Here is a 25,840-nt window from a genome sequence, read left to right as displayed (position 1 = left end):
AGTGTAGTTTCCTCTATAGTAACTTCAGGAAAGGAGGAAAAGGAATGAGGGGCAGGAGAGAGAGGGGAATGGACTAGTGGAGGGAGAGGTAGAGAAATCAAGGTTTATCTTTTGAACCTTGTCGTGAAAGAATTCAGCAAGGGTCTGAGGAGATAATGAAGGGGGAGTTGGGGGAGGGGGCACCTTGAGGAGAGAGTTCAATGTGGTGAAGAGAAGTCGAGGGTTAGAGCCAAGAGAGTTGGTCAGTTGGATATAATAATCCTGTTTGGCGCGTAAAAGAGCAGATTGGAAGGAGGTCAGCATGAACTTAAAGTGTAAGAAATCAGCAAGGGCCCGAGATTTCCACCAGAGGCGTTCGGCGGAGCAGGTACAGGAACGTAGGTAACGGATATTAGAAGTCAGCCAAGGTTGGGGTTTTGTACGCCTTATAGGGCGGGTCATCAAAGGTGCAAGAGTGTCTAAGGCAGATGATAGAATATTGTTGTAAGAAGAAACAGCCTCGTTGACAAACTTGGATGGTGCCACAGTAGAGAGGAGGTTTGAAACATGGGAGGATAGAGATGAAGGGTCAATATCATGAAGATTCCTAGATAAATTAGATAAGATAGGACGGGACTGGGAGGGAGGAGATTTAAGTGTGAAAGTGATGGTGATCAGAGAGGGGAAGATCAGAGGCAAGGAAACTAGAGGGTGAACAGTTGGAGGAGAAGATGAGATCAAGACAGTGACCGTTTTGATGAGTGGGGGGAGGTGGAGCATAGTTGGAGATTAAAGGAGGATGTTAAAGCGAGTAACTTGGAAATATAAGAGTTGGAAGGATCATTAGCAGGAATATTAGTCACCAAGGATGAGAGAGGGGGAGGAAGGAAGGATCATGGAAGAAGGCAAGCCAGGCGTCACTGAGAAAGGATGAAAGGGACTTATCAAGGGGACGATAAATGACCGCTATTCGAAGAGGCAGAAAAGGCGGATAGAGTGGACTTCAAAGGAGGAAAAACAGTGAGATTGAGGTGGAAGAAGGGGTTGAAATCTGGAGGAGGGAGAGAGAAGTAGTCCAGCACCGCCCCCGCGACCAGCAGGGCGAGGAGTATGTGAAAAAAGATAACTGCCATGGCAGAGGGCTGCGACTGAAGCAGAGTCATCAGGACAGAGCCAGGTTTCTGTTATGGCGAGCAGATGGAGGTGACGCGAGATAAAGAGGTCCTGGATATAGGGGAGTTTGTTACAGATAGAGCGGGCATTCATAGGGCGCAAGAGAAGGGCAGAGAAGAGGAGGGGAGTAGAGGAATAGAGATGAGGATAGAGAGGTCGCGGTGAGATCTGTAGAGTTGGGATAATAGTTGGTGAGGGGGGCCAGGATTGGGATTGATGTCACCGGCTGAGAGTAAGAGAAGGAGTAAAAGAGAGCGGCGGAGAGTAGGAGAGGTGTGGCCACGATGGCGTCAAAGGCGAGAGGTATTTAGGTGGAATGGGGAAGGCAAAATGGAGGGAAGAAAGAAACGGAGATTAAAAGCCAAGAGGGAGGAAGAGGGTAGGAGAGAAGGTGAGGTGATGAAGTCGATGGATGGGCAGTGAGTTCCTGTAGCAGAGAGAGGTAAGGGGTGAGGGAAAAGATTAGGAAGGGACAGGGCTAGGAAGAGAATGTGAATAGGGGCCATAAACGACTGAGGTACTTTAGCAACTGAGAAGAAGATTAGATGTAAAGAGAAAAATGTCCCGCATGCCGTTAGGCGCGCGGTACCTAGAGCAGAGGCCCTGAGTGGATCGGATTGGACCTGGGTGTCACCCCGGAGAAGGCTGTAAAGATATGCAGATGAGCTGCAAGTCCTCCACAGCACCTGAAAGGCAGCCGGTGGTAGAGCTGGGCACCTCTCAGCTGAGGAAAGGCTTACCAGGGGTGAGGCCGAAGCCAGCATTCCTCCCCCTGAGGGTTGCCTGAGACTCTAATGAGTGAGAGTAAGGGCTCAAAGAGTGTGTGTGTGAAAAAGAGCCTTCAAATGACTGTTATACACTCCTAGTGAGACTTCACATTCCTGCTAGAGCACATGACATGAGGAATGATAGAAGGGGGGCAGGGTGATGGTTATTATTGGGGGTGTAGAAGGCATGGAGCAGGGGCATAGCCAGACTTCGGCGGGAGGGGGGTACAGAGCCCGAGGTGAGGGGGCACATTTTAGCCCCCCCCCCCCCAGCCATTATCGACCTCCCCCTGCTGCCGCCGACCCCTGCCGCCGCTGCCAACTTTGATGACCCACCCACCATGACCGTGGGCTACCTTTGCTGGCGGGGGACCCCAATCCCCGCCAGCTGAGGTCCTCTTCTTCCCGCGAAGGCTTCGTTCTGTTTCTGACATCCCGCACATTGTACGTGCAGGACGTCAGACTCACAGAAACAGAATGAAGCCTGGCTGATCTGCAAGGCTTCGTTCTGTTTCTGTGAGTCTGACGTCCTGCACGTACAACGTGCAGGACATCAGAAACAGAACGAAGCCTTCGCGGGAAGAAGAGGACCTCAGCTGGTGGGGATTGGGGTCCCCCACCAGCAAAGGTAGCCCACGGCGACGGGCGGGGGGGTCGAGAGGGTCATCGGCAGGGGGGTCCAGGGCCAAATCTACGGGGGCCCAGGCCCCCTGGCCCCACGTAGCTACGCCACTGGCATGGAGTGAGGAATGATAGGAGAGGGCAGGGTGATAGTAATTACTGGGGGTGTAGGGGACATGGGATGAGGAATGATAGGAGGGGCAGGGTGATAGAATACAGGAATCAATGTATAATGTTTATAAATAAAGTTAGAGAAAGAAGTGTAAGCAATGTAATCAAATTTGTGGGTGTAGCTATTGAATATGGAAATAAAAGTATTTTTAGCAGTAAACTTTGTAGAAACGAGCTCTAATTCGTAGATCAGTATACAAAGCCAGCATTCTGAGCAGCTAAATTCATCAGAAGAGTAAACCCAAGACAGCTTTAATTATAGAGGTGTCGGTGCCAAGTGATTATTATGTGCATCAAGTGGAGAAAGTGAAGATCTTCCATTACCAAGACATGCAGTCAGATCCCAAGACACTGTGGCAGAAAGATAGAGAAATATTCACCAATGTATTAGGAGCCATAGGCTTCATTAAAAAGAATTTGCAGGCACACCTGGACAGGTTGCCTAATCATGTTACATCTTATGAACTCCAGAGAGAAGCTTTCTTTGGCACAATGCAAGTACTATGGTAAGCATTAGCAGTAAATTTGAGAGACGGGGATCATACTCTATGTACCCTGACTTAGAAATGAAGTTCATTATTGTCCTGGTATGCGCAACACTATCCCATTTGGAGACACTGCCTGAAATAAAAACTTCTGAGAATACAAACATTTTTGAACTCGGCAGCATGTTTGTTTTCAGATCAGCTGCTGCCCTGGTCACTCGTGAGTTTTAACACCATCCTCTGTTCTCATCATAGGAATCCTGGCACAGAAGATGTTTGTGATGCTTCCCTGTGGAGGAGTTGGTGTAAGTACTCTTAAATTCTGTATTTTCCTATTTTCTGCTCTAGGAACTGGACTGAAGCTCAACTATCACATCCAACACAACAAAACCTGCTTTATAAAATCTACTTAATCCTTTGAGGCTGCTCCTCCACTCCCTCCCTCAAACCCTTGGTGATTGCTGATAGTTGTTGGAACAGCAGTGGAAGTCTTCTTCTGCCCCTCCCACCTTTTTGCTTTAGTGATGTCTAAGTCCAACCTGCTTGCTTCAGTGATGTCACAATGTAGCCTCTGTGATACCTCAAATCACAGTCAGATAAAGGCTGGCATTCTTGACACTTCTCTATTCCCTGCCACCTTTCACTGGGAGCACTGGTGCTTGCTCCTCGTCATGAGGACTCTGTAATGCAGCCAACTCTAGAATGTTGACAGAATAGTTTTTGGGAACCCATTCACTGTGCTACGTGAGTAGTACATGTTATGCGAGTTCAGCACTGGCTCACAAGTTTCAGCAGCTGGGAATCATTTTCGGAAAATAACACAATCTATAAAACTGAAAATCTCTGTCTCCCCATTACTCTTTGCTGTTCATACATCCTCTTCAAATGTCAAGTTTCATCTTTATTTGATATACCACTTGGTGAGAAAGATCTAAGCAGTTTATAATAAAATGTTTAGGATTAGGGTTTCCTAGTTCTTATATTAACCAATGGTGGTTGTACTTTTCAGCCCTTCTGCAGTTTTTCGTTCTTAGCTGTACTGTTTGAGTTAATAGTTTAGTTGGTTAATACTATCACCAACAAGTACCATGAAAACATATTTGAGAGGGGGGGAGTATAAAAGTCTTTTACCCTATATTTTCATTGGTTGGTTTGTTTGTATTGGAAAATGTTGCATTATATTGTTGTTGAATATAGAGAGTTAAGCGTAAAATGTTCAGGATTAAGAGGGAGAGAGAGCAGACAAAATCACAAGACATCCACAAAAGAGAAAATAAGTTGCAAATCAATACCAAAAAATACATCAGTGTACAGCAATTATTACTAATTCTTACCAAGACACAATAGGAACAATCAAGGTTAATGCATAAACCCTCACTGTCTCCACAATCATGCTACTGCTACCTCACCACTTACAAGAGATGCTGTAAACAAGTCAGGATAGACCTGCTGGTCAGTAAAGGTGGTGTAGAAAAGGCAAATAATATGAATGAGGGAAATCTGCATGTATCCTACCCAGTGCTTTTTTTGTGCCGGTACGCACCAGTACGGCGTACCAGCATCTTTTTCCCCCCGGCGAGTCCTGCACCTTTTCTCTCACTCCCCTACTTACTACTACATCGGACTCGGCAGCGCGAACGGTGCAGGAAGCGATTGAGAGAGGCTTGCAGCATCAGAGCTTCCCTCTGTGAGTCCCGCCTACGTTGTTTCAACTTCCTGTTGCTGCATAGGCGGGGCTCGCAGAGGGAAGCTCCGACGCTGCCAGCCTCTCTCAATCGCTGCACCGTTCACGCTGCTGAGTCCGATGCTGGCAGCCTTTCTATCGCTTCACAGGCAGGCAGTGGAGAAGGAGGACGGGCTGGGAGAAGGATGGGCTGGGGGAAGAAGAATCGCTGGACATGGGAGAGGGGAGGCCAGGGGAGAAAGGAGAATTGCTGGACATGGATGGGAGGGCAGGAGAGAGAGGAGAATTGCTGGACATGGATGGGAGGGCAGGAGAGAGAGGAGAATCACGACATCGATGGGAGGGGAGAGCAGGGAAGAGAAAATTGCTGGACATCGATGGGAGGGGAGAGCAGGGAAGAGAGAATTGCTGGACATCGATGGGAGGGAAGGGCAGGGAAGAGAGACTTGCTGGACATCGATGGGAGGGCAGGGATGAGAGAATTGCTGAACAAGGAGGGGGAGAGAGGAGAATTGCTGGACATGGATGGCAGGGGAGGGCAGGGAAGAGAGAATTGCTGGACATGGATGGGAGGGAAGGGCAGGGAAGAGAGACTTGCTGGACATTGATGGGAGGGCAGGGATGAGAGAATTGCTGGACAAGGAGGGGGAGAGAGGAGAATTGCTGGACATGGATGGCAGGGGAGAGAGGAGAATCGCTGGACATGGATGGGAAGAGAGAGAGGAGAATCGCTGGACATTGATGGGAGGGGAGGGCAGGAGAGAGAGGAGAATCGCTGGACATCATGGGAGGGGAGGCCAGGGAAGAGAGAATTGCTGGACATCGATGGGAGGGCAGGGATGAGAGAATTACTGGACATGGAGGGGAGAGAGTTGAATCGCTGGACATGGATGGGAGGGGAGGGCAGGGAAGAGAGATTTGCTGGACATGGATGGGAGGGGAGAGGAGAGGAGAATTGCTGGACGTGGATGGGAGGGGAGGGCAGGGGAGAGAGGAGAATTGCTGGACATGGATGGGAGGGGAGGGCAGGGAAGAGAGAATTGCTGGATGTGGTTGGGAGGGGAGGACAGGGGGCAGAGAAGAATCACTGGACATGGAGGGGAGGACAGGGGGCAGAGAAGAATCACTGGACATGGATAGGAGGAGGAGGGCAGGGGAAGGAGGAGACATACTGGACATGGAGGGGAGGTCAGGGAAGAGAGATTTTCTGGACATGGATGGAAGGGGAGGGCAGGGGAGAGATGAGACATGCTGGACATGGATGGAGGGGAGGGAAGAGAGGAAGGAGATGCACATGGATGGGAGGGCAGGGAAGAGAGAAGGAATGCTGGAAATGGATGGAGAGCAGGAGATAGAGAATTGCTGGATACAGATGGATGGAGGGGTTGGCGGGGAGAGAGGAGAAATGCTGGACTTAGATGGAGGAGAGGGGAGAGAGAATTATTGCTTTATATGGATACAGGAGAGGGAAGAGAGGAGAAATGCTGGACATTGATGGAGGGGAGGAAAGGAAAAAGAAGAAGATGCATATGGATGGAGATGAGGGAAAGGGAAGAGAGTCGAAAAACTGCACATGGATGGAGAAAATAGGCAAAAGCTGGATCCACATTATATCTCTTCCAGTCAGTTCCATGGAGGAGGACCCAGCTTCTACTTATGTATGTATGGCAAGAAATGAAGAGGAAAGGAGGAAAGTAAAGAAATAAATGGAAAGGAAGCCCTGGAAACGGAGTTAAGGGAGCAGATAGAGAGCAGCAGAATAGATGACTGGGACCAATATGGATAGAAAACAGTCACCAGACAACAAAGGTAGAAAAAATCATTTTATTTTCATTTTAGTGTTTGAAATATGTCCAATTTGAAAATGTACATCTGCTGTCTTATTTTGCACTGGGTATACTGGAGCTGTAACAGCTTACAGAAATTATTTATAATGAAAAAAATCACGTTATTTTTTTCTCCTATACTAGTATAATATTTTCAATGATGTATGTTTATATGCGCCATGGCTGGTATAAGGGGTGTGGCTATTGAAAGGGTGGGGCCATATGTGGTGACCCTGCCCATAATGAGTACCGGCACCTTTTTTCCTACAAAAAAAGCACTGGTCCTACCCCTCATCACTTCTTCTGTTCACATCTTCCTTCCCCCCACCCATCCATCTCCAGCATCTGACACAAAAAGGTGAAAGGGAAAAGGCTTGGCACCCAGCCTTGGCTAAATAACCTCTGCATAGTTATGTGGCAAGCAGCAGAGCTGGCTACTGTCTGCTTGCTGTGATGTAACAGGTGAAATGGGGAGAACTTTTATATCTTGTCTCTGAATAATCCTCTTCTCTACAGTAGTTCTAGCTCATCCTCCATGCAGTGCTAGCATAAGAACTCTTAGCAGCCATGGCAGCATTTCTGCTTGGGGTGGGGGGGAGGGGATGTTTAGTGGCTTTACACAGCAGCACATGTGGCACAAACTCCCAAACATCAGATTAAAGCCACATGGTCTGAGAGATTTACAGGAAAAACCCTATATCATGCAAGGGTGGGTGGGGGGCTTTAGGGAGGAAACAGAGGGTAGAGGGCAGGAGAGGCAGAGATCAGAGTGGAGAGATTGGTTGGAGTCTATGTGTGTATTCATGGGTGAGGACTGGGCGGAGAGGTCTGATTAGGTGGATTGCGTTTTTGCAGAGGAGAAGCGTGCAGTCACTGGAGCTCCACATATGGATTTCATCAGACGCAGATTTTGAGGTTTTCCGGCTCTTTCTTTGAGGGTGACGTGATGTTGATCAGACCAAGATGTTTGTCTTTATTAAAAAAAAAAAAAAAAGGAAAGATGATAAATATGAATTTTTAGGGTTTGAATATTTGAAAAACAAGTGAGCTGTTGATGTAGGAAGCCTGGCCACAAGAGAGGGTTTTGCTGTCACTGTGTACTGTAGAGCCTTCTGCTTCTCTCTTGAGGCACATAAATCCTTGCCACACAAAATCCAAACATGTTTGATTGTAACCTCTTTAGTTTCTTAACAATGAGCAGGTGACATCACACTTCAAGATGGTTGGGCGAGCTCGTAGCTCCACATGCCCCCTCACTAATTCAGCATTTAATTCCAGCTTAATTGGGGGTTTTGGTGGTGAGTTTCTCATACTTCCTGGCTGACTTGACCCTCCATGGCTGTTTGGTGTGTGATGCAACAACAGCCGCGCAGATTGCTAAAAGTTTACTTACCGCTCGCAGCACTCCACAACTAAGATATCATTGCAGAACAGCTCTTCCGGCGGTACAGGGGATCAGCTCGTGGTGGAAGAACAATCAAATTCCAGAGGTGAGTCTGTGGAATCGTTCTTGGAGTTTCATGAACTGCTGCAAGAAATTCAATTGGACATTAAAGGGGTCCAGGAGGAAGTCTTCTCTAGTGGCAAATTTGCGCGAGGAGATCTTGGAGGTGGGCCACCGCGAATCTGAAACATGCATTGACGAGCAGTGAGAGGCCACAGTGTCTCTGGAGACTTCTCTTAACGGAACATCACCTTGCGCATACCTTCATGCTTGATAAAGGGGATGGGACTTGATATACCGCCTGTGGGGCAATGGAAGGTTAAGTGACTTGCCCGGAGTCACAAGGAGCTGCAGTGGGAATTGAACCCAGTTCCGCAGGTTCTCAGGCCGCTGCGCTAACCATTAGGCTAGTAGGCTACTCCGTGGTTGGTGGTCCAGTATACGCATTAGGGATGTGCCCAAATTGGCTGATTATCTTAACTGCAAACTGTTGGCACAGCAAATTGCTAGTATGCTTCTCTCATCTTCGGAGCAGTCAGTGCCAGCGGATACCATTAAAATAGAGTGGACGTATAGAGTGGAGGGCTGACCATGGGCAAATTTGGCATGAGATATTATAGCCTGCTTTGTGGATTACAAAGCTAAGGAGTCCGTGCTGGCTAAGACTAGAGGATCTACAGACTTGCAATGGGACTCCTATCCTATAGAACTGTATTAGGATCTAGCAGTGACTATTTTAAAAATGTGCGCTGACCTTAGACTCTTTACCAAGCGCTTTCAGGAAGGGAGTCAAATATCGTCGGCAACGTCCTTTTGTGCTGACTTTTTATCTGGAGGAAAAACTTCAGCAAGTTTGCACATTGAAGGAGGCAGGCTCGGTTCTTCCTGAAGTGGTTCCACCATTGACCTCCTCTATGGGAGTGGCTTCCAGGGCTAAAGATCTGCTCAGTTGGTCCTCTCATCCTTGGTGGCAAGGGCCGCCTTACTAGACAGCATTTGGGAGCTCAGCTACCTGATTTTGATGCTGTCTTAATTTTTATATTTTTGCTTGGCAAGTGGTCTTTTGGGGTTCTAGATGGGCCACCTTTGTTTTCACTTTTTTGGCCATGTGGCTGGGGAACTCTGTTGAATTTTCTTTTTCTGCAGGCTTAATAGCTATTGACTGCTGGGATTCACTTTTATGTTTTCTTTGTATAAGTGTTGTGGGTCATGTACTTTGACGGCCATTCTGTCTTTTAGCTGGACACCTATGGCACACCAATCACTATTAGGTGATTCAGCTAATTTACAACAGCTTGAAAAAGATTTGAAAGAGATTTTGCATTTCCACGATACCCCTGAAATGTCACCTTGGGTATTGTGGGAAAGCCTAAAGGCGGTCATGTGCCGTAGAGTCTTATCTCTGCAAGCTCATCTCCATAAAACTACTAAACAGAAGGAACACAATCTTAGGCAGATTATTCAGTATTTGGAGGGACTTCGTAAGGTGAATCAGGCAACCACCTACTCAAGATGCGGTCATTTGAATAAGGTCCGTCTTGAGCTTCATACTCTGGAACTCACTAGTATTCAAGAACAGCTGCAGCATACACAGCAAGAATATTATGAATTTAATAACTAGTCGAGTACTGGCCTACATCTGTACTAACATGGGATGGGCAGACTTGCTCTCAAGTGGGAGAAATTCATTAGGAATTTTTACATTTTCATCAGCAGCTTTATACACCAGAATCGGGCGAGGACATTCACCAGTTTTTGATGAAGATAGAGCTACCAGTTTTGGCCCCTTCTGAGCAGGATATATTATCTGCTTCCATCACCACTGATGAAGTCCTTTGAGCGATTGAGTTTGCCTTTGGGCAAAACGCCCAGCCTTGATGGCTTTAGTAATCACTTTTATAAATGCTTTAAACGGTTATTGGTTCCGGTGTTGGCGAGAGTGTATAACTCTATAGATGATGATACAGTGCTGCCGCTTTCTTGGCGGTTTTTGACTGTGACACTGTTACTTAAGCCGAATAAAAATCCCCAATATTGTGGTTCCTACTGACCCATTGCCCTCCTGGGGATTGATTATAAAGTATTTACGAAGATCCTAGCTAAATGGTACTTCCCCACGTGATTCATGCTGATCAAGCCAGATTTATCCACAGTAGGCAAACTTTTGATAACACTAGATGAGCCTTGCATCTGATTACCTAGGCGTGGCCACGCGAAAGGTGACCCTGAGGCAGTGGCGTTCCTAGGGGGGCTGGCACCCGGGGCAGATCGCCGATTTGCCCGCCTCCCGGGTGCAGCGCCCCCCCCCCCCCGGCGAAAGGACACCCCCGTGAAGACCCCCCCCCCCCTGCCGGGTGCATGCCGCCGGGGGGTGCCGCGTGCGCCTGCCCTCCGTTCCATGCTTCTTCTCCGCCCCCACCGCCCCCCCCCCCCCCCCCCCCCCAGGAACGCCACTGCCCTGAGGTGCTCTTATCCTTGGATGCAGAGAAGGCCTTTGATAGGGTTTTTTGGCCCTATTTGTTCGAGGTCTTGCAAATGATAGGCTCTTCGGGGTCTTCTCTGCATTGCATTCAGGTTGTCCTCTGCATTGCATTCAGGCTCTCTACAGACAACCTCTGGCTCATCTAAAAATAAATGGGACTTATATCGCATCCTTTGAGTTGCTTTGAGGTACTCGCCAGGATTGTGCTCTGTTCTTGCTCTCTGTATGGAGTCTTTGGCCTATATTCATGTTTCCCCATCACTTCATAGATCTAGTGGGGCCAGGAATATAACATTAAGCTATTCACAGATTATGTTCTCTTTACTCTCACCAACCCTCAGGCCTTTCATTCCGCACTTATGGATTTCTTAGACTCATATGGTTGGGTCTCTGGTTTTAAAATCAATCTTCAGAAATCAGAGATTTCTTAATATCAATTTATCGCCTGTCTATCAATTAAATTTTCCACCTAAATTACGGGAATTATTAATAGAGCTATATAGGTGGAATGATTTACAGCTTTCGTGGGTAGGTAGGATTGCAGCTTTCAAGATGACACTCTTGCCCAAATTACTTTACTTATTTATGGCCATTCCCCTCCCTATCCTGAAATCCTTTTTTCATGCTCTCAATAAGAAAGCTTTTGCTTTCATTTGAAAAAAAGGTCCCCTAGAGTAGGTCAGATGGTTCTCTATCAACTAAAAAGAGATGGGGGGATGGGGGTTCCCCATATTGAGCTTTATCATATTGCAGCCCTTCTCCAAACCATATCAATATGGCAGCAGGGGGGGACTCTAAGCCATGGCTCCACATTGAACAACACTTGGTGGGGGATACTCCACTCTGGACCCTTCCTTGGCTTCCCTTGACCAGACTGCACCGAATAGTGGCTAATATGGGTGGCTTGATTCGCTCTCCCTTGGAGGTCTGGATTAGGTGTAGAGCTCAAATGCTTCTTGATCAACAGTACCATTTGCACACACCTATTCTATGTGCTACTGGGTTTGTTCCGGGTTGGGGGGGGGCGAGTGATTCTACTTATTGGCGTTGGGCCACAATAATCTATGGGAGGAGGGGGAATTCCTTTCTTTTCCGGACTTATAAGATGAATTTTGATTGCCTCATGGGATGCTTTTCAATATGCCCAATTGAAGGGTTTTATCTCTTGTGGAGCCAGAAGTGAACTGTGTCTTGCTGAAATAGAATTGGAATGTGCACTGTGCTCGAGTACAGGAAGAGTTGGGGTTTCTTGGCTTTACAAAGCGCTTTTGCATATGGATCAACCTTTACTCTCATATATAGCTAAGTGGAAATCTATTTTAAACTCTCATTATGATCCTAAGAAATGCAGTAAAGCGTTTCTTGTTTAAAGTGTCTGTGTGCAACCCCACTGGTGGGTAATGGGTACAAGATGTTTTACCAATGGTATTATTATACTCCTAAAACATTATCACAGATGTTTGGTACGGGATCTGCCCAGTGTAGGGAAATGGGTACCTTCTAACATATATGGTGGTCCTGCCCGAAGGTACAGACTTTCTGGGTTGCTTTGTGTATACAGCTTACTGATTTCCTTTCTGTTCCACAGCCCTTGCAGGCTGAATGTTGTCTATTGAATTTCAGGGCGGTAGGAGTTAAGAAAGAGGTTCATCTGCTCTTGATTCATATTAAAATGGCTGCCTGGATTATCCTGGCAAAATACTGGAAACAAATCATCACTGGACAAAGTCTTTTAAAAAAAGTTGATTATTGCTGTTTATTGTCCCAGTTAATGGCAGGGAAGTGTGGTTGCTTTTTTCAGTATCGTAAAAACCTGGGATGTTTATAAGAAATGGTGTGATAGATCTGTATCAGAACTCTTTGCTGTTTGGAGAGTTTTTGACCACTGGACTTAAAACAGGCTGGACATTTTATTTGTGGGGGGGGGGTGGGTGGAGAGTCTGGGTATTGCATTATTGTATTGCTGGTTGATTGCTGCACTCTATGCTGTTGTTTGAAGATCCTATTTAGAACAAGTGATTGTGATTTGTGTGTTTTGGAAAACAATAAAAATTATATATTTTTAAAAAAGAAAAACAATGAGCAAATTGTTACATAGAGGGAAGCTGGTAGATGTAATTTATTTGACCTTTGCAATGCCATTGACAAGGTGTAGTGGACGGGATGCTAATCGGAGGGTAGAATGTACTGGATAACAAACTCTTCTGTTGGGTATGGGGACTCAGTCTACTCAAAATTAACTTATTCATAAACGATCTGGAAGAGGGGGTTTGAGAGCAGTGTAGGAATTTTTTCCTGATGTCATGAAACTGTTGTATTCTGAACACTATTTAAAATATGATCTTTGTCAGGAGGCAGTCTTTATCACAGGGGATCTTTTTGCTACAGTACAGGCACAATGAGGAACATAGCTCTGGAGGTGGCATAAAGACATAAATGTTTCATTAATTCTAGTGGACTTAAACGCAGGATTAAGAAATTTTACTAACCCCTGTTTAAGAGCCCATACTAGGTCAGACCATAAGTCTATCTAGCTCAGAACCTGCTTCTAACAGTGGGCAGTTCAGGTCACAAGTACCTGGCAGAAACCCAAATAGTAGCAAGATTCATGCTACTGATCCAAGGGCAAGCAATGGCTTTCCTGTGTCTGTCTCAATAACAGACGATGGGCTTTTCCTCCAGGAACTTGTCCAAACCTTTTTATTTGAAATACACTAACTACTGTTACCACATCCACTGGTAATGCGTTCCAAAGCTTAACTATTCCTTGGGTACAAAATTATTTCCTTCTATTCATTTTATAAGTATTACCACAAAGTTGTACTGAATAGCATATTTTACTATGGACTGAATACGAATAATGAAAAAAATTATTTGACTGAATACGAATAATGGGCATTGAGCTTTTAACATCCTATATAATAATTCTCACCATCAACGTTCTAAAGTAGCTGCCTGTGTCCGTGGCTCCTAGAGTTGCTGAGCTAGGCTCCGTAGCCAGGCTGACATCACTCACAGCTGATTCTCAGGCAGGGGGAGGAGTAGGGAAACAGGCAGAGCAACTTGCTTCGCATGTTTCCCTACTCCTCCCCCTGCCTGGGAATCAGCTGTGAGTGTGCCGCAGGGGGAGGGGAGGGTCGCTGGACATGGATGGCTGGGGGGGGCAGGGGAGAGGGAGGTGGGGAGGGGGTCCTGAGACCAGAGAGGTGGGGGTGGGGAGGGGGGCCCTGCGAGAGGTGGTGGGGGCCCTGCGAGAGGGGGGCACACACTCACTGTCTCTCACATATACTCTCTCTGACACATTCTCTGTCTATCACACTCTATCTCTCTGTCACACACACACAGTCTCACACACACAGACACTGTCTCTCACACACACTCTCTCTCACACAAACACACACACATTCCGTCTCTCTCTCTGACACACACACTCCATCTCTCTCTCACACTCTCTCTCAAACATACACACTCCGAGGAAAACCTTGCTAGCGCCCGTTTCATTTCTGTCAAAAACGGGCCTTTTTTACTAGTAAATAATAAAAGAAGCAACGTGCAATCAGAGATCGTGTTTATTTCAGTAGGATTTAGCATAGTAGAACCCCAGATTATTCATATTTGAATTTAAATCGCTATTCAGCCAAATAAGAATAATATATTTGGGGCAGAATCGAATACGAATATTCGGTACAGCCCTACTTACCATGTAACTTCATTGAGTGTCCCCTAGCCTTTGTACTTTTTGAAAGAGTAAAAAAAAAAATCGAGTGACTTTTAGGCATTCTACACCACCTAGAATTTTGTAAACCTCTATTATATCCCCCCTCAGCCATCTCTTTTCCAGGTTGAAGAGCCCTAACCTCTATAACCTTTCCTCATATGAGAGGAGTTCTCTATGTCACTAGGTACTATTCTATAAGGTATTGTCTAACTGCAATGGGGGACATACATATGGGCAGAGCATGGACAGGCCATGGGTGTGTCTCCCAGTTAGGGTATAGTTTATACTATATACTACGCTTGTCACTTGGTTTAATAAGAATATCAACTTGGAGTAAGAGGACACGCGTACACATGGGCATTCCAGTTCCAACTTTACACCAGGATTCTATAGCAGAATCTTGATGCCAAGAAGCCGTTACAGAATTGGTGTTCAATGCACGGCATTGGGGTGCCTACACTGAGGTGCCAATTTATAGGTTTGCCCTTCATGAGAGTAATTTTATAAAAGGACTCGATGGGTAATGTTGGTGTGTGGGTATGACACACATCTTGAAGAGCTGGTGTAAATGAAGGCATGTATTTTATGCATGTACATTTTTTTCAAGTCCGTTTTCCATTTATTGGTTCTTATGTCCCACATTATCCCAATTACTTTCAATGTGGCTTACAGTTTAACAAAGGAAAAGAAGTGATTACATAATAACCAAATACATATTACAAGAGTTGGCTCACAGTTTAACAAAGGAAGAGAAACGATTGCATAATAGTTGGAAAAGTATTATATGAGAGTACATGCTTTTCATCAGTGAAACATTGAAAATGATTAATATTTGCATACTAGACTGATGCTAAGATTACCATGAACGCATTTAACAAACATGGGGATCCCAGGGCATAGCATTTAGGTGGACAGGTTATGTATGTTCGTCGAGTGTTGTTTGGTTCAATGCCATTAGCCTTCCTTTGTTAAGTATGATTTGAAAAGGTATGATTTGAGCATTTCTCAAAATAGTAGGTAATTTGTTGTCCTCCTCATTACTAAAGATAGTGAGTTCCATGTCTTTGCCACTGGGTATTCCCCTACAGATGGGGAGATGGAATAAAAGGAAGTCGCAGGATCCTTTTGAGGTATTCCTTCATGGTAACTCAATTAGAGATCTCATGTAGTCAGGGGCCATCCCATTTAGTATCTGGAAGACAAGTAATGATGGTCAAAAATTTACATCAGGCGTGGATGCTGTTTAAAAATATCATCCTGGAAGCCCAGGCCAAATATATTTTGTGTATTAAAAAAGGAGGACGGAAGACCAAACGACTGCCGGTGTGGTTAAAAAGTGAGGTGAAGGAAGCTATTAGAGCTAAAAGAAAATCCTTCAGAAAATGAAAGAAAGAACCGACTGAAATTAATAAGAAGCAGCATAAGCCGGTGTAGTTAAAAAGTGAGGTGAAGGAAGCTATTAGAGCTAAAAGAAAATCCTTCAGAAAATGAAAGAAAGAACCGACTGAAATTAATAAGAAGCAGCATAAGGAATGTCAAGTGAAATGCAAAGCGCTGAAGGCAAAGAGGGACTTTTGAAAAAAAGATTGTGTTGGAAACTACAACACATAGTAAATTTTTTTTTAGGTATATTGAAAGCAAGAAGCCAGCAAAATAATCAGTTGGAGCACTAGATGACCAAGGGGTAAAAGGGAAGACAAAGCCATAGCGGAGAAATTAAATGAATTCTTTGCTTCGGTCTTCACCGAGCAAGATTTGGGAGAGATACCAGTGCTAGAAATGGTATTCAAAGCTGACGAGTCAGAGAAACTGAATAAAATTTCTATAAACATAGATGATGTAATGGGGCAATTTGACAAATTGAAGAGCAGCAAATGTCCTGGACCGGATGGTGTCCATCCCAGAGTACTGATAGAATTGAAAAATGAACTGGCGGAACTATTGTTAGTAATATGTAATTTATCTTTAAAATCGAGTGTGGTACCGAAAGATTGAAGAGTAGCCCATGTAACGCCAATATTTTAAAAAGGTTCCAGAGGGGATTCGGGAAATTATAGACATGTGAGCCTGACGTTTGTGCCGGGCAAAATGGTAGAGACTATTATAAAGAACAAAATTACAGAGCATATTCAAAAGCATGGATTAATGAGACAAAGCCAACATGGATTTAGTGAAGGGAAATCTTGCCTCACCAATCTACTACATTTCTTTGAAGGTGAACAAACATGTGGATAAAGGCGAGCCAGTCGATATTGTGTATCTGGATTTTCAAAAGGCGTTTGACAAAGTACCTCATGAAAGACTCCAGAAGAGTCATGGGATAGGAGGTAGTGGCCTATTGTGGATTAAAAACTGGTTAAAGGATAGAAAACAGAGAGTATGGTTAAATGGTCAGTATTCTCAATGGAGAAGGGTAGATAGTGGGGTTCCCCAGGGGTCTGTGCTGAGACAGCTGCTTTTTAACATATTTATAAATGATCTAGAGATGGGAGTAACTAGTGAGGTAATCAAATTTGCTGACAACACAAAGTTATTCAAAGTTGTTAAATTGCGAGAGGATTGTGAAAAATTACAAGTGGACCTTACAAGACTGGGAGACTGGGTGTCTAAATGGCAGATGATGTTTAATGTGAACAAGTGCAAAGCGATGCATGTGGGAAACAGGAACCTGAACTATAGCTACGTAATTCAAGGTTCCACATTAGGAGTCACCGACCAAGAAAGGGATCTCGGCGGCGTCGTTCATGATATGTTGAAACCCTCTGTTCATTGTGCTGCGGCAGCTAAGAAAACAAATACAATGTTAGGTGGTATTAGGAAAGGAATGGAAAACAAAAGTGAGGATGTTATAATGCCTTTGTTATCGGTCCATGGTGCGACCGCACCTTGAATATTGTGTTCAATTCTGGCTGCCGCATCTCAAAAAAGATGTGGAGGGGCATTTTCGAACAGGGACGCCCATCGCTAATGGCGCCCATCTTAGAGGACGGCGCGGTGAAGGGGCGGGGCCAACCGTATTTTCGAATGAGATGGGCATCCATCTTTCATTTCGAAAATACGGTGGGCCCCGCCCAAATCTCGACCTAAATGCTGAGATCGCCGGATGTAGAGATGGGCGCCTTCAGTTTTCCCCCATAATGGAAACCAATGGCGCCCATCTCAAAAACGAATCAAACCAAGGCATTTGGTCATGGGAGGGGCCAGGATTCGTAGTGCACTGGTCCCCCTCATATGCCAGAGCACCAACTGGGCACCCTAGGGGGCACTACAGTGGGCTTGGCAAATTGGTCCCAGGTGCATAGCTCCCTTACCTTGGGTACTGAGCCCCCCAACACCCCCCCCCAAACCCTCCCAAAACCCACTCCCCAAAACTATACACCACTACCATAGCTCTAAGGGATGAAGGGGGGCACCCACATGTGGGTACAGTGGGTTTCTGGTGGGTTTTGAAGGGCTCCCATTTTCCACCACAAGTGTAACAGGTGGGGGGGGGGGGGGAAGGGCCTGGGTCCGCCTGCCTGAGGTATACTGCACCTACTAAACCTGCTCCAGGGACCTTCATAGTGCTGTCATGGACCAGAGTATGACATTTGAGGCTGGCATAGAGGCTGTCAAAAAAAGTTCGTAAAGTTATTTTTTTGAGGGTGGAAGGGGGTTATTGACCACTGGGGGAGTCAGGGGAGGTGATCCCCATTTCCCTCTGGTGGTCATCTGGGCAGTTCTGGCACTTTTTTGTGACTTGGACCTAAATAAAAAGGGATCAAAAATACGGACCAAATTCTCGCCAGGGACGCCCATTTTTTTCCCATTATCAGCTACAGCCGGCCATCTCTTAACCACGTCCGGCACGCCCCTGTCCTGCCTTCGCTACCCTTCCAACACGCCCCCGGGAACTTCGGCCATCCCGGCGACAGAAAGCAGTTGGGGACGCCCAAAATCGGCTTTCGATTATGCTGATTCTGGCACCTCTGAGAGAAGGGCGCCCATTTCCCGATTTGTTTCGAAAGATGGGCACCCTTCTCTTTTGAAAATGAGCTGGATAGTGGAATTAGAAAAGGTACAGAGAAGGGCAATGAAAATGATAAAGGAGATGGGACGACTTCCCTATGAGGAAAGGCTGAAGTGTCTAGGGCTCTTCAGCTTGGAGAAAAGACGGATGAGGGGAGATATGATAGAGGTCTGTAAAATAATGAGTGGAGTGGAACGGATAGACGTGAATCGTTTGTTTACTCTTTCCAAAAATACGAATCAAGAGAAAATTTTTCTTCATTCAACGTGTAATTAAACTCTGGAATTCGTCGCCAGAGAATGTAGTAAAGGTAGTTAGCTGGATTTAAAAAAGGTCTGGACGGCTTCCTAAAGGAAAAGCCCCTAGACCATTATTAAATTGATTTAAGGAAAATCCACTGGTATTTCTGGGATAAGCAGCATAAAATGTATTGCACTTTTTGGGATCCTGCCAGGTATTTGTGACCTGGATTGGCCACTGTTGGAAACAGGATGCTGAGCTTAATGGACCTTTGGTCTGTCGTAGTGTGGTAATACTTATGTACTTAAAGTAGATTTCACTGGCATTCAGTGTAGAGATTGTAATAGCGGGGTTGCCCTTTGGTACTTCGAGGCCTTGAAAATTAATCGTGCTGCAATATTTTGGGCAGACTGAAGTTTCTTTAGGCTCTGGGTGTTGCATATACCCCGTTACAGTAATCAGTTGTGGATAGGATCAGTGTTTGTACTAGAAGGCGGAATGTTGTTAGCAAGAAGAGATCCCTAATTCTTCTTAGTTTCCATAGCATTTTGAAAACCTGTTTGGTGACTGATATTTGATCGTCGAACGTTAGATGCTGATCTATTATAACTCCTAGGACTTTTAGGTTTCTTTCTATTGGGTAGCTGCTTTGTCCAGGAAGCTGGCAAAAGAATCGGTTGGGCCGCTGGATGACCAAGGGGTAAAAGGGGCAATCAAGGAATATAAAGACGTAGCGGAGAGATTGAATGAATTCTTTGCTTCGCTCTTCACCGAGGAAGGTATGGGTGGGATACCGGTGCCGGAAATGGTATTTCAAGCTGACGAGTCGGAGAAACTTACTGACTTCACGGTAAATCTGGAGGACGTAATGGGGCAGTTCAGCAAACTGAAGAGTAGCAAATCTCCTGGACCAGATGGTATTCATCCTAGAGTAGTGCTAGAACTAAAAAATGATTTTGCGGAGCTACTGTTAGTGATATGCAATTTATCCTTAAAATTGAGCATGGTACCGGAAGATTGGAGGGTGGCCAATGGAATGCCGATTTTTAAAAAAGGTTCCAGGGGAGATCCTGGAAATTATAGACCGGTGAGTTTGACTTTGGTGCCGGGGAAAATAGTAGAGGCTATTATCAAAAACAAAATTACACAGCACATCCAAGGACATGGATTACTGAGACCAAGTCAGCACAGCTTTTGTGTGGGGAAATCTTGCCTGACCAATTTACTTCAATTCTTTGAAGGAGTAAACAAACGTGGACAAAGGGGAGCCAGTTGATATTGTGTATCTGGATTTTCAAAAGGCGTTGATATTGTGTATCTGGAAATTGGAGGGTCATGGGATAGGAGGAAATGTCCTATTGTGGATTAAAAACTGATTGAAGGATAAGAAACAGAGAGTGGGGTTAAATGGGCAATATTCACAATGGAGAAGGGTAGCTAGTGGGGTTTCTCAGGGGTCTGTGCTAGGACCGCTGCTTTTTTAATATGTTTATAAATGATTTAGAGATGGGAGTAATTAGCGAGGTTATTAAATTTGCTGATGACACAAAGTTATTCAAAGTCATTAACCTGCAACAGGATTGTGAAAAATTACAGAAGATCCTTACGAGACTGGGAGACTGGGCGGCTAAATGGCAGATGACGTTTAGTGTGAGAAAGTGCAAGGTGATGCATGTGGGGAAAAAGAACCTGAATTATAACTATGTCATGCAAGGTTACACGTTAGGAGTTATGGACCAAGAAAGGGATCTGGGTGTTGTCGTCAATAATACACTGAAACCTTCTGCTCAGTGTGCTGCTGCGGCTAGGAAAGCGAATAGAATGTTGGGTATTATTAGGAAAGGTATGGAAAACAGGTGTGAGGATGTTATAATGCCGTTGTCTCGCTCCATGGTGCGACCGTACCTTGAGCATTGTGTTCAATTCTGGTCGCCGCATCTCAAGAAAGATATAGTAGAATTGGGGTGGGGGTGAGTAGGAGATATGCAGTTCTGTCTAAAACAGGGCTCCAGGAATGGAGAATAGGTGTGCCCCAAAATTGGCAGGGAAAAATGAAGATAAAGTATACCAATATTTAATCATGAGGATCTGTGCAGAGTACCAGCTTCAACTCTGGCCACCGTGTTGGGCAGACTGGATGGACCCTGCAGGTCAACATTTACTATGTTACTATCAGGCTCATTTTCGAAAGAGATGGACATCCAAAAAGTGACATAAATCGGCACTTGGACGTCCATCTCACAGAGACGTCCAAATCGGTATAATCGAAACCCGATTTTGGACATCTTTGTCAGAAGTCCGTTGCAAGGATACCCAAATCTCAAGGGGGCAGATTGGAGGGGTATTCAAGGCGGGACTTGGGCGTTCCTAAGACTTGGATGTCTTTGACCCATAATGGAACAAAGCAAAGTCGTCCAGCACTAAAACTTGGACGTTTTAACCCAGACCTGTTTTTATCAAGAATAAGGCACTAAAAGGTGCCAGAAATGACCAGATGAGCACTGGAGGGAATCAGAGATGACCTCCCGTTAGTCCCCCAGTGGTCACTAACCCCCTCCCAACTCAAAGAAACATGATTAAAAATATTACTCGCCAGCCTCAGGTGTCATACTCCGGTCCATGACGGCGAATGCAGGTCCCCGGAGTAGGTCCTCTTCAATGCTGCGTTCGGCACCTAACCCTTACCGTTCAGTGAATCCAGACTGCCCCTATCGGACCGACCGTTCACTTGTCTATTAGATTGTAAGCTCTTTGAGCAGGGACTGTCTCTCTTTGTTAAATTGTACAGCGCTGCGTAACGCTAGTAGCGCTCTAGAAATGTTAAGTAGTAGTAGTTTAGTAGTAGGTGCAGTGCACTTCAGACAGGTGGACCAGGCCCATACTCCCCTCCTACCTGTTACATTTGTGGAGGAAACAGCGAGCCCTCCAAAACCCACCAGAAACCCTCTGTACCCACATATGGTGCCCCCCTTCATCCATAAGGGCTATGGTAGTGGTGTACACCTGAGGACAGTGGGTTTTGGGGGCTCAACACACAAGGTAAGGGAGCTGTGTACCTGGGATCATTTTATGAAGTCCACTGCAGTGTCCCCTAGGGTGCCCAATTGCTGTCCTGGCATATCAGGGGGACCAGTGTACTACAAATTCTGGCTCCTCCCACGTCCAAATGGCATGAATTTGGATGTTTTAGACTTGACGTTTTTGGTTTCAAAAATGGCCGAAAATCAAAGACGTCCAAAAATCCAAGGACATCCAAATTCAAGGACGTCCATGGTATTTTCGTACACAAAGATGGATGTCCATCTTTTTTTGAAAATGACCTTCTTCCCGCCTCCAAATTTGGACGTATTACAAAGACGTCCAAATTCCAACTTAGACATTTCTTTTGAAAATGCCCCTCCACGCCATATAGAGCTACACTGTAGATAATTCACCTGCTCCAAAGCAGCAGCAACTTTGTGTGTATATAATGCTGATAGAAATCAGCACATACGCATTTCATTTTATAGAATGCACACAATTTGTAAAGTACATTCCTGGGAATGCCTACACAAACTTCACATACACATATAGGGGTAATTTTGTAAGGGAGAGGGGTGATTGTGTTTATAGTGCTGTATATTAGACATATGTCCCAACAACCTCATAACATTCGCTCCTCAACAATTTATAACAGACCTCACAGAACATCTGAATTACATGCTACAAAATGGTCTCTTCCCAAAGGAGAAAGGAAATATTCTACTCACACCCATACCCAAAGACGCAAAGAAAAATGCTATCGAACTAACTAACTACAGACCAGTAGCATCTATCCCCCTAATAACCAAAATAACGGAGGGAATGGTAACCAAACAACTAACTGACTACTTAAATAAGTTCTCAATACTCCATGACTCCCAATCAGGTTTTCGTGCTAACCACAGCACTGAAACAGTACTAGTCACTCTCATGTCCAAATTTAGACAACTAATCGCTACTGGCAATAACATACTACTTCTACAATTCGACGTGTCCAGCGCTTTCGATATGGTCGACCACAGTATTCTACTACATCTCCTCAAATACTTCGGAATCGAAGGCAATGTTCTTAACTGGTTCAAAGGATTCCTAACCACAAGATCGTACCAAGTGATATCCAACTTGACTACATCTGCCACATGGACACCTGAATGTGGAGTGCCACAGGGATCCCCCCTCTCGCCGACTTTATTCAATCTAATGATGATACCTCTGGCTAAACTACTATCCAACCAACACCTCAACCCATATATATACGCAGACGACATAACGATTTATATCCCATTCAAACAGGATCTACAGGAAATCAACGATATTAACCAAAGTCTGCACATCATGCACTCATGGGCGGACGCATTCAAGCTCAAACTCAATGCAGAAAAACCCCAATTCTTAATACTCACTTCTCAACACAATACGAACAAATTCACCACCATAAACACACCAAATCTGACACTCCCTATATCGGACACCCTAAAACTCCTAGGAGTGACTATCGACCATCATCTAACACTTGAGAATCATACGAACAACACAACCAAGAAGATGTTCCACTCAATGTGGAAATTAAAAAGAGTAAAACAGTTCTTCCCAATGACTGTCTTCCATAACTTGGTACAATCAATGGTGCTCAGCCACCTAGACTACTGTAATGCACTATACGCTGGCTGAAAAGAACAAACAATCAAGAAACTCCAAACAGCCCAGAACACCGCAGCCAGACTTGTATTCGGAAAAGCAAAATATGAAAGTGCTAAACCATTACGAGCAAAACTACACTGGCTCCCACTTAAAGAACGCATTACGTTTAAGATTTGTACACTAGTTCATAAAATCATCCATGAAGACGCCCCAGCGTATATGTCAGACCTGATAGACTTACCGACAAGGAACGCCAAAAGATCAGCCCGCACAGTCCTTAATCTTCATCTCCCAAGCTGCAAAGGTTTAAAATACAAACTTACACACGCAGCAAACTTCACCTACTTGAGTGCCAAGCTACAGAACGCACTGCCGCAAACCTGAGAGGGATCTACGAATTAACAAACTTTCGAACATCACTGAAGACCCATCTTTTTAAAAAGGCATACCATATAGAATAACAATTATAAATGTATACATCTCCCACATCTTTACTCAGATCTATTTTTTTAATATCTGCTTGCTTTAAACCCTAATACGTTATTCAACTTCTCTATATAACAATAAGTGATTACGTTCTAATCTATCACCACCAAGAACGATTTATTGTAAGCCACATTGAGCCTGCAAAGAGGTGGGATAATGTGGGATACAAATGCAATAAATTAATATATACTCAAAGTTGCTTGGGATTATACATTCAGAAAAGTAGACACATAGAAACACAGCACTTTTATGCAATATGGTGTTTCGTTTTGAAAGCGTAGTCACGATTTACATGTGTGAATACCGGCATTTACACGTGTATGTTGCATACATATGTTAACACATTTCGGAAAGCCGACGCAAGTGAAATTCCATAGTACATACGGATTTCAAGGGGGCTGGTTTGGGCCGGACTAAAATCTACATATGTATTCCCTATCAGAACAGTAACAAATGTGCATTTGGGAAAATCATGTGTAGGCTTTTAAAAAGTGCTTGTTTCAGCCAACCCTGTACAGGAGAGATTAAGGGAGCTATCCTGCTTAATCTTCCTGCTTAATCTTAATTTCACCCTCCAAATAGAGAGAAAAAAAAATTTGCAGACTCTGTTAATGAGCAGCGGTCACGTGTAAGTTTGGAAAACAGCTGCCATGTATGTGTCTGCATTTCACAATTTGCACGTGTCTGTATTGGCACTCAGACATGTAAATTGCCACGTTTCTGCTGTTGATTTTTTCCATATGTATAGCTGTAAAATGGATGTTCCCATTGCATGAACTGGCTAATACATGTGCACTCCTGCAGGTATTTCAGAAAAGGCTGTACAGATTCTTATTTAAAATACCACTGGAACTGAGCATGTCCTAACCTGGACATCTCAATTCTGATTGCTCTATTCTGTCTGGTAATCAATAGAAATCAAACAAAATAAAACATGGAAAAGAATGTAAGATGATACCTTTTTTATTGGACATAACTTAATACATTTCTTGATTAGCTTTCGAAGGTTGCCCTTCTTCGTCAGATCGGAAATAAGCAAATGTGGAAGATGACAGAATATATAAGTGAAACATCTAAGCATTTCATTGACAGTCTAACAGGGTGGGGGTGGGTAGGAGGTATGCAATTCTGTCTAAAACAGGGCTCCAGGAATGGAGAATAGGTGGTGCAGAGTCAAGAACTGGCGCTCACACATGTATTCGTAAAATACATGATGTGTGCCTGTTCTTTCTGACACATGAGACAAAGCCAACATGCATTTAGTGAAGGGAAATCTTGCCTCACCAATCTACTACATTTCTTTGAAGGGGTGAACAAACATGTGAATCAAGGTGAGCTGGCTGATATTGTATATCTGGATTTTCAAAAGGCATTTGATGAAGTACCTCATGAAAGACTCCAGAGCAAAGTGGAGAGTCATGGGATAGGAGGTAGTGTCCTATTGTGGATTAAAAACAGAGAGTAGGGTTAAATGGTCAGTATTCTCAATGGAGAAGGGTAGATAGTGGGGTTCCCCCGGGGTCTGTGCTGGCACCGTTGTTTTTTTAACATATTTATAAATGATCTAGAGATGGGAGTAACTAGTGAGGTAATTAATTTTGTGTCATCAGCAAATTTATTCAAAGTTGTTAAATTGAAAGAGGATTGTGAAAAATTACAAGACGACCTTACAAGACAGAGAAACTGGGCACCCGAGTGGCAGATGATCTTTAATGTGAGCAAGTGAAAAGAAATACACGTGGGAAAGAGGAACCTGAACTATACTTACATGGTGCAATTATCCATAGTAGGAGTCAATGACCAGGAAAGGGATCTAGGCATCATCATTGGTGATAACGTTGAAACCCGCAGCTTAGTGTGCGGCGGTTAAGAACGCAAATAGAATGTTAGGAATATGTTAGGTGCAGCGAAGGGCGACTAAAATGATAGCGGGGATGGGACGACTTCCCTATGAAGAAAGACTAAGGAGGCTAGGGCTTTTCAGCTTGCAGAAGAGAGACGGCTGAGGGGAGACATGATAGAGGTATATAAAATAATGAGTGGAGTGGAACAGGTGGATGTGAAGCATCTGTTCACGCTTTCCAAAAATACTA

At 44.7% G+C, this 25,840-nt stretch overlaps 1 protein-coding gene across 9 annotated transcripts in view; it reads left to right on the top strand.

Moving 5' to 3' along the window:
* The window catches only part of HDAC7 (histone deacetylase 7), a 964,197-nt gene that overhangs the window by 834,197 nt on the left and 104,160 nt on the right, over window positions 1-25,840 (top strand). For all 9 annotated transcript variants that reach the window (XM_030198155.1, XM_030198159.1, XM_030198158.1 and 6 more), the window contains one exon: window positions 3,452-3,501. In XM_030198155.1, the coding sequence (XP_030054015.1) occupies window positions 3,452-3,501 (50 nt within the window). The remainder of the gene's footprint in view (window positions 1-3,451; window positions 3,502-25,840) is intronic.

This window comes from Microcaecilia unicolor, chromosome 3 (assembly GCF_901765095.1).
Source record: "Microcaecilia unicolor chromosome 3, aMicUni1.1, whole genome shotgun sequence".
NCBI lineage: Eukaryota > Metazoa > Chordata > Amphibia > Gymnophiona > Siphonopidae > Microcaecilia > Microcaecilia unicolor.
Note: the sequence above shows the minus strand (reverse complement) of the source record. Positions and strands in the feature narration are given on the sequence as shown.